Raw genomic sequence first — 14565 nt, 5'->3', positions numbered from 1 at the left:
TCGTATAAAAAAACTTTTGAAGCCAAACTGCAATTTAGATCAGCAGTGGATTATCATAAAAAATCATATTTTAAAGGAATAGTGAAAAGTCTGATGGAGTTCAGTACCAACTAAATGGCTATAAAGTTTTATGTAAACAATTTGGGTGGTAGGTGTAAAAATGTAGGTTACATTCTTGCAGTGATTCAACAGGAAAAGAAATCTGCCAGAATTCCTTTCATGATTTTTGTGACACATCAAGCTGGAATCTGACTTGATTTATGCCCTGCAAACATTTTTTATTGCATAATTTAGGAGAGGGGGCAATAGATTTGGAAAATACAAGAATCCTCTCCAACAGTCCAAAGTGTCATGTATTTTTATAACTAAATTCAAATCTAACTTTAAGATTCTGTAATGTTCAGATATGTATTGTTCACCCTGAACAGATGAGAACCAAAAGTGCTGAGAATAATGAAGGAAAGGCTGCTCCTGTATTATTTCTAAATCTAAATAGAAATAGTTTAGTGATATTAACTGGTAAAATAATCTGGAACTATTTTTAAAAGTCATTCTCAGATTTTTCACCACACATTTACAGAAACAAGAGGCCTGAACAAACTTTTGCAAAGTTTACCAAATCTCCAAACCTCTGAGGTTCACTCGCTGCTAAAATTGACAGAATGCAGATTTCCAGTCTCTCAAACAATTAAATTAGTTTTCAAACTAATTAATTTATTAACTATCCAGTATGTGCTGGGGGCAGTACTGCATGTGCAACTCCAAAGGGGGATGGAGATTATGAGTAAGGATCCAGTGCAAATAAAAAATTTAAAGAAAAGACCTAAACCTTCTCCTGTGAGGGTCACTAGTAAACATCCATTCACCTATTGGGAGCAAGAACTGTCTCAAATTCACCCTCATGTAAGCAGATGTAACTCCATTGACTTCATGAACTGATTTTGATCCTTTAAGAGCAAGCAGCCCTGTAATATTCTCCATGTGCCTTCCTGGAGAAGAGTATTACATGCAGAAGTGTTACACTATCATTGTTGGGCCTCCAGTGCACCTGCCTGTTGTATTGCTACCATCCATGAAGCTTTCACTTATGTCATTGGAATGTTATGACACACAGAACACATTCAATTGTGCAGGTGGTGCAATACATGTGGATGCACCTGTAATATTCAACATCCAAAGGGTTAACAGCCAGCAATAATTGTCAGTATGCAGCACAGCTGCTTGCGACATCTAGTAACATACTCCAATTGTAGTTTCTTTTACTTACACACTGATTTGTCATAAATGTTTCTAGTACTCGTTCCCTTTCCAGTTATGTAAATTAAGTGCTATATATTCACTGACAAAAATATTTGCAGGTTTATCCTGGATCATTTCATAGTCCCAAAAGTTCACTTATAAATTATTTTTCATGAAATTGAAATTCTCTCACTGATCCACGTGAAATTTTAAATGTTAATGAGTTTCAATACAAAATTAATCTTTGCAGAAAGAAAACATCCAATTTAAGAAATTTAAAAAATGTGGAGATCTTTGCGGTTCCCCAACTTTTTGAGTGAACATGGACTGATTTTCATTGAAAAATGGGCATTATTGTGAGTGAAAGCAACAAAATTCCAACAGTTTTTCATTAAACTAGACTCTTTTCCAAAAACACTTCCACCCCTGCAAAAATATTCAAAATCCTCATATTCACCAATGTGAATAAGGTGTTCACAATCTTCTTTTGTGACTATTTTGCAGAGCCCCACATCAACCAATCTCTTATTTTTGTTCTTTGGGAGTTGTCAATTATTTTTAAATGTTCAATAAAGCCCAAATTTAAAAAAAAAAGTTTACTCTCTCTAAAAGAGTTAATGGGAACACACACATATTAACTGAGGAAAGCAAAACCAGAGTTTAGTCTTAAGTCTTGATGTCAAATATAACTGTCCAGTTTCTATCACTGTGAAGATAAGTGCAAATTTTTGAATTTGGTCACCACATTTAGGCATCTGAATCTGTATCTGGGCACCTAAATAAGTAGCCCAGTTGACTTCAGACTGAGGGAGGGTACTCAACACGTCAGAAATTCTAAGACTATAAGAACATAAGAGTTGCCATACTAGGTGAGACCATGGTCTATCTTGCCCAGTATCCTGTCTCCAACAGCTACCCATACTAGAGCTTCAAAGGAGTACACAGAACAAAGCAATAATGGAGTGATCCACCCTATCTTCCACTCCAAGCTTCTCATAGTCATAGGTTTATGGTCACCCTGAGCAGGAGGCTGCACCCCTAACCACCTTGGCTAATAGCTAAGCTTAAGATTTTATCACAGTTAATTTTAATACAGACATGGACAAGTCACGGGCAATAAACAAAAATCCACAGACGCCCACAACCTGCCTGTGACTTTTACTAAAACTAACCAGGGTCCTGGGGTAGGGTTGACCACCGCAGGGATTGAAGCCCAAGCCACATAAGGAGGGGGGACTGACAGCTCCAGCCCCTGCCCCGGGCACAGTGGCTGCGGCAGGGGGCTGAAGTCAAAGAAGTCATGGAGGTTCTTTAAAGTTACGGAATCTGTGACCAAATCATATCTTTACTAATAGCCATTAATGGACCTATCCTCCATTAACTTATCCAGTTCTTTTTTGAACCCAGTTATACTTTTGGCCATCACAACATCCCATGGCAATGAGTTCCACAGATTATTGTGGGTTGAGTTAAAAAGTACTTCCTCTTGTTTGTATTAAGGTGGCTACCTAAAAGGTAAATAACACTTCTCTATTTACTTTTTTCCACACCATTCATTATTTTATAGATCTCTATCATCTCTCCCCTTAGCTGTCTCTTTTTTAAGATAAACAGCCCTAAACTTTTTAGTCTCTCCTCATACGGAAGCAATTCCATACCCTTGATCTTCTTTGTTGCCCTTCTCTGAATGTTTTCCAGTTCTACTAGATCCTATTTGAGTCAGGGTGACCAGAATTGGGCACAGTATTCAAGGTAAGAGCACACCATGGATTTATGTAGTGGTATTATGATATTTTCTGTCTTTTTTTAAATCCCTCTCTGAACAGTTTCTAACAAACTGTTAGCCTTTTTGACCACTGCTGGGCCGTGAATGGAAGTTTTCAGAGAACTATCCATGGTGACTCAAAGATTTTTTTTTAATGGGAACAGCTATTTTATAACCCAACATTGTATCTGTATAGTTGGGATTATTTTTTCCAATGTGCATTATTTTGCACTTAACATTTAATTTCATCTGTCATTTTGTTTCCCAGTTTTGTGAGATTCCTTTGTAACTCCACATGGTCAGCTTTGGACTTAACTATCTTGAATAATTTTGTATCATGGGCAAACTTTGCCACTTCTGTATTCACCCCCTTTTCCAGATAATTAATAAATATGTTGAACAGCACAGGACCCAGTGTAGATCCTTGGGGGACCCGACTGTTCACCTTTCTCCACGGTGAAAACAAACAATTTATTTCTACATTTTGTTTCCTGTTTTTCAACCCGTTACTGACCTATGAAAGGACCATCCCTCTTATCCCATGACTGCTTAGTTTCCTTTGGTGAGGGAATTTTTCAAAGGCTTTCTGGAAATACAAGTACACTATATCAACTAGATAAGCTTTATCCACAACCCCGATCACGTATTTAGGTGCCTAGCTTTAGGCACTCAAACTACAAGAGCCCAAAAAACATCCCCCATAAAACTATTTTAATCTCAGTGGCTGATGTCAAAAGAATCAGTAGTTTCAATCCAGTTATTAGGGGACAAGCACCTACAAGAACCACCATCACTACTTGCACCATTGTTAGCAGAGAGACCTACAACTGAATGAACATGAACTATCTTCTCACCCTTGGTTATCATCATCTACAGTAATTTAAATGTAAAATGCATGGAGCATAATTTGCCTTTCACACTATCTTTGACTTGCAGTAATTCCACTGACTTCTTTGGAGCTACTCTTAATTTACAAAAGTGTAAGTGAGAGAGGAATCAGCCTCATGATTTGCAAGGAGACTACTGTATTTAATTTTACAAATACAAACACACTGAAGTTAGGTGAATATTTGGCTTATACCCTCTCTTTCAGTATGCAATATCACTCAAACATCATTTGATATTTTAAACTCTCCTCTCCAATCTACATATTTGTGAAGGGAAAATTAAATGATGAGTGTCTTACACATTTCTTACTATGACAAACTCTTGGTGTAAGATCACAGGAAAGAAAGAATCTACAAAAGGTCTTTGAGCGCATAAGAGAGGCAGGAATAACTATTAAGGATAAGAAGTGTCAACTAGGCCTAAACAGAGTGACTTTCCTTGGACACTAAGTGGGTCAAGAAACTATCAACCCCCTACAGGCCAAAGTGATGCTATCCAAAACTGGCCTGTCTTAAAGTCAAAGAAACAGTTCCAATCCTTCTTAGGCTTGGCTGGATATTACAGGCGATTTATACCGCAATACAGCCAAATTGCCGCCCCAATGACAGACCTAACCAAAAAGAAACAGCCAAATGCCTTTCAGTGGACCGAAGAGTGTCAGAAGGCCTTTAGAAAAGGAGTATTTGTGGCACCTTAGAGACTAACAAATTTATTAGAGCATAAGCTTTCGTGAGCTACAGCTCACTTCATCGGATGCATTTTACGATGAAGTGATCTGTAGCTCACGAAAGCTTATGCTCTAATAAATTTGTTAGTCTCTAAGGTGCCACAAATACTCCTTTTCTTTTTGCGAATACAGACTAACACGGCTGCTACTCTGAAACCTGTCAGAAGGCCTTTAATCAGCTTAAAGCGACACTCATGTCTGACCCTGTGCTAAGGGCCCCTGACTTTGAAAAACCATTCCTAGTAACCACAGATGCATCCGAGCGTGGTGTGGGAGCAGTTTTAATAATCCGACTGCTTCCTGTGGGAGCAGGAAGGACCGGATCAAGAATTCCATCCTGTAGAGTTTCTCAGCAAGAAGCTGTCTAAGAGGGAAAGCAACCGGTCAGTTAGTGAAAAAGAACGTTACACCATTGTCTACGCTCTGGAAAAGCTACGCCCATATGTTTGGGGATGGCGTTTCCACCTGCAAACCAACCATGCTGCGCTAGTGACTTCATACCACCACGGGAAATAACAAAAAACTTATTCGGTGGAGTTTAGCTCTCCAAGATTTTGATTTCGACATCCAACACATCTCAGGAGCTTCTAACAAAGTGGCTGATGCACTCTCCCGTGAAAGTTTCCCAGAATCAAATGGTTAAAATCGTCCTTGAGATGTGGAAAATATTGTTAGTCTTTATACACTTGGTAGTATATCTAGAGGTGCATGTGTCTTATTAAGTCTGTTTTCTTCTAGAGCTCCAGAAAGAAATCACAGCCAGTGTTTCACCCTATCTGTGATTTGGGGGGCGTGTCATAAATATAAAGCGAAGGGTAACCACCTTTCTGTATATGGAACTATAAAATCCCTCCTGACCAGAGGCAAAACCCTTTCAAATGTAAAGGGTTAAGAAGCTAAGATAACCTCGCTGACACCTGACCAAAATGACCAATGAGGAGACAAGATACTTTCAAAGCTGGGGGGTGGTGGGGAACAAAGGGTCTGTCTGTCTATGTGATGCTTTTGCTGGGAACAGATCAGGAATGCTCTTCAGAACTCCTGTAAAAAGTTAGTAAGTAATCTAGCTAGAAATGGGTTAGATTTTCTTTTGTTTAAATGGCTGGTAAATAAGCTGTGTTGAATGGAATGTATATTCCTGTTTTTGTGTCTTTTTGTAACTTAAGGTTTTGCCTAGAGGGATTCTCTATGTTTTGAATCTGATTACCCTGTGAGGTATTTACCATCCTGATTTTACAGAGGTGATTCTTTTACCTTTTCTTTAATTAAAATTCTTCTTTTAAGATTCTGATTGCTTTTTCATTGTTCTTAAGATCCAAGGGTTTGAGACTGTGGTCACCTATGCAAATTGGTGAGGATTTTTATCAAGCCTTCCCCAGGAAAGGGGGTGTAGGGCTTGGGAGGATATTTTGGGCGGAAGATGTCTCCAAGTGGGCTCTTTCCCTGTTCTTTGTTTAACACACTTGGTAGTGTCAGCATAGGGTTCAAGGACAAAGCAAAGTTTGTACCTTGAGGAAGTTTTTAACCGAAGCTGGTAAGAATAAGCTTAGGGGGTCTTTCATGCAGGTCCCCACACCTGTACCCTAGAATTCAGAGTGGGGAAGGAACCTTGACATAAATTTGTTAGCCTCTAGGGTGCCACAAGTACTCCTTTTCTTTTTGCGGATACAGACTAACACGGCTGCTACTCTGAAACCTCACATTTTTGAGTTACTTTAAGTCTTGTCAAGGCTTGAGATTGATAGACCTGGAAGCTTAATGCTTCCCTTCTCTCTGTTCACTGAACAGATCCAGAATGCGTAGCAGCAATGCACTTGCCCTTCATCACCAAATAAATGTGCCTTTTTTCTGTTCTTTTGGCTAATCCATTGCTATTAGCTTTGGAGAAAGCTACTTGTTCAAAACAGTTTGTGTTTGTATATGTGGCAGATTTGGAGGTGCCAATCCCTTTTGCTTTATAATTTGAGTTTTATTTTATTATTTTAATTTCTAGAAAGTGGTGCCCAAATAATCTGAGAGCTCAGCAATTCAGGCAGGGTTAACATGAGTTCTCTCCTGGCTTGCTGTGTTACCCAAATCTGATTGAAGGACAAGGATTCCAAAAGCTTGTCCAGCTGTGGTTTTATAATGACACCATTAGGTTTTGCTCCATAATCAAGGCCCCTAAAAGTCTGTGTAGCTCCAGGCTTAGTATCTGCGACAAGGTTAACTGAAATCTGCAGCAAGGATAACTACTTTAGCAGATTGTATCAGCAGGAAATATTTAAACGCTATTTAAAAGGATTTTAAATAAGCAGATTTTATTTAACACTACACTAATGCACTGCAACAGAAAATGATACAAGAGAGCTGCTACAAATAAACATAATGCTTTCCTCCCTGGCCTCCGGATCTGTACAGTTAAGTCCAATGAATGCACTAGAGTCTTCCATTTGAAGTTGAAACACAGAAATGACAGACTCAGATAGTCTCAATTGCTCTTTGCTTTTGTGCCTGCTGAATCTGCATTCTGGGTCTGAAGAATTAATTACAATAGTACAGGTCACTGGCAATGTCAGTGTTGTCAGTTCAGGTGTATCAAATGTGCTTTCTTATATATATATATATATATATATATAGCGTTAAGGGAAGCCTACACTCCTTCCATAAACCTGGTATAATCTGCCCTCTAGTGCTGGGTGCAGCAATAAAACTATTTTGGGTTTTTTTTTTTATAGTGCTCACCATAATGTTTAAGTATTTTGGCCCATATGAAACCTGCAGCAGGGATGATGCTCTTTTTGTACTGCTTTGGGAAGTATGTTGCTTACTGTACTGCCTTATGATCTGGATGTCATATGGGAATGGTGACTGTCGAACTGTAGTCCATAAGAGCAAGACCCTGAAAATGACAACGGGACTTCAGTTCATATCTCTTTGTGTAACATGGGTAGTATTTCAGGTGAAGATAAATATTCTATTGCTCACACTAATACAGCAGGTGCCAATGCTTCCAGAACAAACTAGAATCTTAAATTCACTAACTGGATGCCAATGTTATATTGATGTTGAATCACTCTTTGGAGTAGGTGAAACAGAAGACTTGGCTCCTTCAGATATTTATGTATATTATACTACATCTTTGAAGATAGGAAACAGTCCCACACTGGCTCCCACAGAAATACTACAGTATCTATCAATTGTAAGCTGTCAGGGCAAAGATTGTCTCTTCTATATTTCTACAGCACCCAGCACAATGGGGATCCAATCTTGACTGCAGTCTTTGGGTGGTACCATGCTATTAAATATTTAATTAGAATAACCATAACAACAACAATCATATGATCTAACAGGCCTTTTCCTCTTTGTGATACCCTGACCAGCAATCAAATTCTGCAGTTCAAATGTTTTCTGGATTTCCCTTCATTCAAGTCATGTTTAATTGTAGAGTAAATAAAGTGTTGACACAATTGTGATGGATTCCTAATAATAAACACAAAATCAGTCATTTTAAAATTATCTGTAGAATTTTATAGGTGTGGAAAGGACAAAGAAAAATTCAAAAGTATTTCTTGAAGAAGTATGGCATTTGTGCCATCGCATATATTAAAGATACTGTTAATCATTGATTTCAAGAAAAGAATTTATGTAAGTGTTGGCTAATTTTGGGTGCTTCAGTTTCTGAACATTAGACATAGTGGGCCTGATTTTTAGAGATGTTGAACTCACCCCCAAATCCCTATTATTAATCATAGAATTTAACAAGTCTCCTCATTCTCTTCCCCAACTCTGATCTGTCTGGACTTACAAAATCTGCCTTTCAGCATTCAAGTTCAAGAACAACTTGAGCCTAGGGTTGCCAACTTTCTACTCAGACAAAACCAAAAACCCTCGCCCCACCCCTGCCCCACCCCTTCCATCCCCCACCCCCACCCCCGTCGCTTGCTCTCCCCACCTTCACTCACTCACTCATTTTCACTGGGCTGGCTCGGGGGGTGGGGTGCGGGGGGGGGGTGAGGACACTGGCCGGGGATGCAGGCTCTGGGGTGGGGCCAGGAATAAGGGGTTTGGGGTTCAGGAGGGGGCTCCGGGGTGGAGTTGAGGGGTTCAGAGTTCAGGTTCAGGCAGGGGGCTGCAGGCTGAGGCAGGGGGGTTGGGATGTAGGGGGGTGTGAGGGCTCTGGTGGTGGAGCTGGGGATGAGGGGTTTGTGGTGTAGGAGGGTGCTCTGGGCTGGGACTGAGGGGAGAGGAGGCGGGCAGAGGTGGATCAGGGCTGGGATACTTTGGGGCTCAGGAGGGGGGCACTTGGGGTAGGGGCAGCGCGCAGAGCCCCCGGCTGCCCCTATGCACTGGAGCCTGAGGGGGACACGCTGCTGCTTCTGGGAAACGCGCAGCGCAGAGGCTAGCAAGAAGCCTGCCAGCCCCTCTGTGTGGTGCTGCCAACTGAACAGTCGATGGCCTGGTTAGTGGTGCTGACCAGGATCTCTTTTTGACTGGGTATTCCGGTCCAAAACCGGACACCTGGTCACCCTACTTGAGCCAGCCAAACTGTTACTTATTCCTACAGGCTAACTTCTTCTCTCTCTTTCTAAGGATTACCCTTGGTTTTATACTCCAGAAAAACTAAATGATCAAAATTGACATATCACAGACACCAGAAAAGATTATTAATTATTATTATTATTTGTAGTTTAGCTGTAGAAAGCTAGCGAATGTGAGCCAGATCTGCAGCTATTGAAACTGGCACAGCTTTATTGAGCTAGCTGAAGATCTGGCCCTGTGATTTGTTTGGTGAAGTATTCCTTTCCTGAAATCCTGCAAACACTATTCTTTCTTACTGTGTGCCAGAGAAAATAACAGTTTCAATCAGATGAGTATTAATAGGAATATTTTTCGTTTAAGGATTCACAGAGTCATTACTATATGCAAGAGAAATTAAATGAACCAAATTTGTTAGCAGTGTCAAGTATGCATTACTGGAGAAAATGCAGACTTTTACATCCTCAGTGTGCTCAGTGCCAAAGTTGGAGATTACACTCTACAGAGATGGAAATATAAACATTTTGTGTGTCATATATATTTACAAGTAATGTCTTTCTTGGCTTCGCCAGGTTAGATAATCAAATGTGTTTCACTATAGAAAAGACGACTATTTTCACTACAGGCTTTTACCAGAAACTTTTCTCACAAAGGTAGCCAACTCAGATGACGTGGGAGGGAGAAATTTTGCTCAAATTTTGACAATAAACCATCACTAGCAATCTCCTCAGAAAAGTTTGTGCTACATTATTATTTCTTTGCACATTATAAGTTCTGCTGGCAGCAATGCCTAGAGTTAAGGTTGTTAGACACTTTTCATCATAAGACATAGTTTTCAGTTTACAGCTTTGCCAAACTTTAACCACTTGGGCTGAAACTTTCCACGCTGAGTGTCTGCCTTGAGTTGATTTAAAAAAATGTTTTGGCTAAAATAGGTCAGCCATTCATGAGAATGATGTTAGAGAAAACCACATTGTTTTGCTAATGTGAAAAAAAAATCTTACAAATGTTTCATTAAGAAGCTCTAGAGACTCCATGCTCTGGCAAGGGGTGTTTCCTGGGGGCCAGAGAGGTGCTTTTTGATGTCCATAGGAAAATCCATCCAATTTGGCCAAATTATATACCTCTGAAAAACCAGTATGCGCATGCTCAGTAGAAGCCAACAGCACTAACCTTCACACCCAAAGCAAAAAAAACAAAAACAAAAACAAAACCCCAAACAAAAGAGGCAGGAGAGACAGACAGATACAACACTGGAGAGTTCCAGAACCTGGCTTTGAATCCTTTGATTTTATCACTGTATAGATATAGCCCTTCGAGAAGAAAGATTACTTTGTGCTACTTTGTAATGACTCCTCCAGCCTACAAAGGAGCAGATTGCAGGCTCTGTAAGGAAACAAAGGCCCTTTTGCTTTAGCAACAAAAATGACATTTCTTTGATTAAAATTAGAGCCAAGCATAAATCTGGACTAGAAATCTGAATAGCCCTGAGCCAGAATGGCTTGGATTTCTGGTGACCCAAATCCCAACCTTCTGACTGAGATCAGTTTTCTTCCCTTGGGTTCCTTCCACATTTCCAGCACACCTCAAGCAGAGTGAGAATTCAGCAGCAAGATAAAGGTGGCACAGAAGCAAACGGTGATACATGTCATGTCCCATATGGTAAGAGAGAATAAGAAAGTGACTCATGTTCCACCAATTCAGATGAGGAGACTATCAATCTCCTTCCTTTAGCAACTAATATCAATTAAAAAGCAAGAGATTTACAAGTATGGTGCATTCTTGGTGAGAAGCAGGGACTCCATTGGAAGAATCTTTACTGACCATTTATTTGGTCTTACTGAATAAAACTAAATGGGGCAATGGTAGGGGCTTCTGCATGGAAGAGGAGACCTATTTAGACTACAGACAGAGAACTGAGCTGGCCTGCTCTCTGAAAATTGTCTTTGACTCTATCAGAGTTGCAGTCAGCTAGGCCCATTCTGGTGAAACTGGGTCCTGCTGTCTCTGGGGAGATGGGGAGTTTCTTAGTAGACCTATCATTATATTTTCTACAGTAATTAAATTCAGGGACTGAAACTGTAAACCGTTGCCCATTTCAAAAAACAAATGGAAACCAAACTTACCTTAAGGTACTGAAATGTTCATATAAATGTTTGTGCCAGGAGCAGAAACAGAAATGCTCCATTACCATGAGACAGGTGGTTCTTGTGTTATTTCCAGATATGACCACAAAAACAAAGTATTAAAAACGTCATTAAAAGTCTGTTCTTTAGGCCAGTTTTACAGAACCGGGTCTGGCTGGAAAAGCCTCAGATAAGCATCCAACATTTTGGATGATGAGCCAAATATTGAGCCTTTTTAGAGTAGCCTACCCCTAATTGCTGGTAGGAAAATTATAAAAATTATCTTGACTGCAGGTTCAATAGATAACCCTTCATTACATCTTAGATAGTAGTTATCAGTCACGATGTAATCTGATGTGTGCTTTTCAAAAAACCACCAGCATGGTGAACATATTCTAAAAATGTTTTTCAGACTTTTCAATTTATGACCATTTTGCAAATACATGCTATGGGGCAGAGCATAACCCTAGTAACAACATCAGCACAAATCTTTCAATAATGTTTAAGTATATGTATTTCTGCTTCCAAATTTTTAAAAATAATGTTATTGGACAGTAATAAGAGATTAATGGAGATCTTGAAAAAAAGATAAATGGTACTACAAGAATACCGGAAAACTGGGTAGAGGGAGGGGGGTGAAACTAATTGAACCTATATTTTTGATAAATATTTATTTTTTGCAGAAGAAAAATGCATACTAGTTTAAGCTGTCATTATGCTAACCTATATCCTATTTTTCATATTATTAGTAATATATAATGTGGTAGTTTATATTCAAAAATAAAACCAGAATGTATATACCTCATGTATTCATCCAGAAATACAACAAGGTTACTATGGTTACAAAAAATCCATTACCTTTGAATACAGAATGAAAAAGTTTGACTTAAAGTGTGCACTATTTATTATAGCAAACATCAACAGCCTTCAGGAGGTTTTCTAACTGGATTCATTTTTCAGTGTCAGAACTGACCCACCGCACTAGTAGCTTATGGCCTGTGCACATAAAAAAAAATTGAACTATGCATTTTTAAAAATGTTTTGTACTAACTCAAAATGCAGAAATGCCTTTGAGGTCTTATAGTATGCTAAGGTGTTATAGTAAAAAGAAAGTAAGACCCTGACCCTCCCCTATCCTGGCTAGATTCCAATTTTAAAATCTTTTTTGGTTTTACACCTACCTACAAACGTGCACAAAACAGTGACTGGCCTAGACTATTCCTTTTGCTGCACAAGGCTACACATAGTTCATTATTTTTATTGTATGATAATCCTGAATGACTGATTTGTGATACCTTGATAAAACAAAAGGTTAAAGTGAAAGTAAGATGTCACATGACTGTACATCAATACAAACAGCCAATGAGGGTCATGGAACTGCTATGCAATAATCTAAGAATGCAAAATATGTAAAATAGATATTGAGATAGACCTTACAAATTATATTGGAGATAGTGAAATGTTTATTATATGCTCAAATTCAATAGGGACTGTGCAGGAAGGCAACACAGATAAGGCCATCCAGGCACACATTTGAAAGACAGTGAGGAACACTAGTAGCTTGGGGGATCTTACCTCCTATCTCCAACAAGTTTCAAGCCTCATTTTGCTAAAGCTGAAAGTTACCAGATCAAAGGACTATAAAAGTTAAAAGGTGACGTGATTTCTATACGGGGGGTGATAAAAGGACCGAGCAAGATTTAAAGACTTCCCGAGGCAGGGAGGGAATATACTCGTTTGTGAGTTAAGGGAAGAGATGATCACCCAGACAGAGAGACCGTGGAGGAGTCTATAAGGAAGCTAGATATACCAGGATCACCATGTGGAAAACGGTTATATATCCTGTAAGCTAGATATGTATTTGGTCTGTTTTATTATTACAAGATCTGTTTCTCTCTCAAATTCTTTTGTTCTAATAAATATTTTGCTATAAGAAGGATGTCTGGTCACTGGTGTCATTGCTCCCAAAGGGAACAGAACTGCAGGCTCCAAAGATACATCAGGCCTGCTGAGGCAATCACAGTTAGGACTTGGGGATGGTAGTCTACAATGCATATCTAGAGCAGAAGAACCACGTGCTTTCACCCCAACACAAGTGACAGCTACAGGCCTGAGAACTGAGAGACGGGTGCATTTGATGAGAACAGGAAGGGTTAGCTGTGCAGGTAGCCCAATGACTGTGACATACCCATCTTAGAAATCACAACTATATAACTCACCTTTGACAATGTATTTAGTTCCATTTCCAGTGTAGATTGATACAGCATCCATGTATAAAGCATACTGTGTTATAATACCATTTGGTCTCTTTGGAGGACTCCAACTCAGTAGTAAAGAAGCTGGAAAGGATATAGCTGTAGGTGGTTGTACGTCTTCAGGGGCTGGAAAATATTATAAATAAATAAATACATAATTGTGTATATATAACTATATATTGTAATGTTTTGGGCCAGCTGCACGGGCCCCTGCAGAAGTCACGGAGGTCACAGAATCCGTGACTTCTGTGACAAACATGGAGCCTTAATTATTATATTATTATGCACATGTAATTTTAATTCTGGTGTTTCCTAACTTCTGAGAGCTTGACTTTGCAACAGTAATAGCACTCTTTTAATGTAGTTTGTGTGTATATAGTAAACTAGAGGTTGGCAATGGCTAATAGTTTAGGGTATGCCTACACAGCTCATGGCAGCAAGTCTCCTCACCCGGTTGTGAGATTGTTGACAGATTTGGTTGTGCTTGTGCTAGCACTCTAAAAATAGCTGTGTAGACAGCTCTTTCAAGTTGTGGCTTGTGCTGGAACTTGGGCTTTGAAGTCCAGCCCCCTCCCTAGGCTTCAGAGTCTGAGTGCTGGTCTACACTATGGGGGGGAGGGGAAGGTTTGAGCTAAGTTATGCAAATTCAGCTACATGAATAACGTAGCTGATCTCAACGTACTTACATCTACTTACCGTAGTGTCTTCACTGCGGTGTGTCAATGGGAGATGCTCTCCCGTTGATTCCCCTTGCGCTTTTAGTTGAGGTGGAGTACCGGAGTTGATGCTAGAATGATCAGCGGTCGATTTGTTTGTTATTAGAAACAATAAATTGACCCCTGCTGGATCGATTGCTGCCCATTGATCCAGCCAGTAGTGTAGACAAGCCCTTAGTTCCAGCCCAAGCTACAACTTCCAAGAGCTATCCACACAGCTATTTGTGGAATGCTAACCCAAGTCTCTCAACCTGGGCTGGGAGGCTCACTGCCATAGCCTGAGTAGACATACTCAGAGTGAGTAAGGCCCAGTTCTGCCTCCCTTACAGTG

The 14565-nt window shown here is 39.7% G+C and overlaps 1 protein-coding gene across 1 annotated transcript in view; it reads right to left on the bottom strand.

Moving 5' to 3' along the window:
* Positions 1-14565, bottom strand: part of USH2A (usherin) — a 590403-nt gene that overhangs the window by 289923 nt on the left and 285915 nt on the right. The window contains 1 exon segment of the mRNA XM_038396580.2: positions 13483-13644. Coding sequence (XP_038252508.1) covers positions 13483-13644 — 162 coding nt within the window.

Source organism: Dermochelys coriacea, chromosome 3 (assembly GCF_009764565.3).
Source record: "Dermochelys coriacea isolate rDerCor1 chromosome 3, rDerCor1.pri.v4, whole genome shotgun sequence".
Classification (NCBI taxonomy): domain Eukaryota; kingdom Metazoa; phylum Chordata; order Testudines; family Dermochelyidae; genus Dermochelys; species Dermochelys coriacea.
The sequence above is the reverse complement of the archived record's forward strand: the minus strand, read 5'-3'. Positions and strand labels throughout refer to the sequence as shown.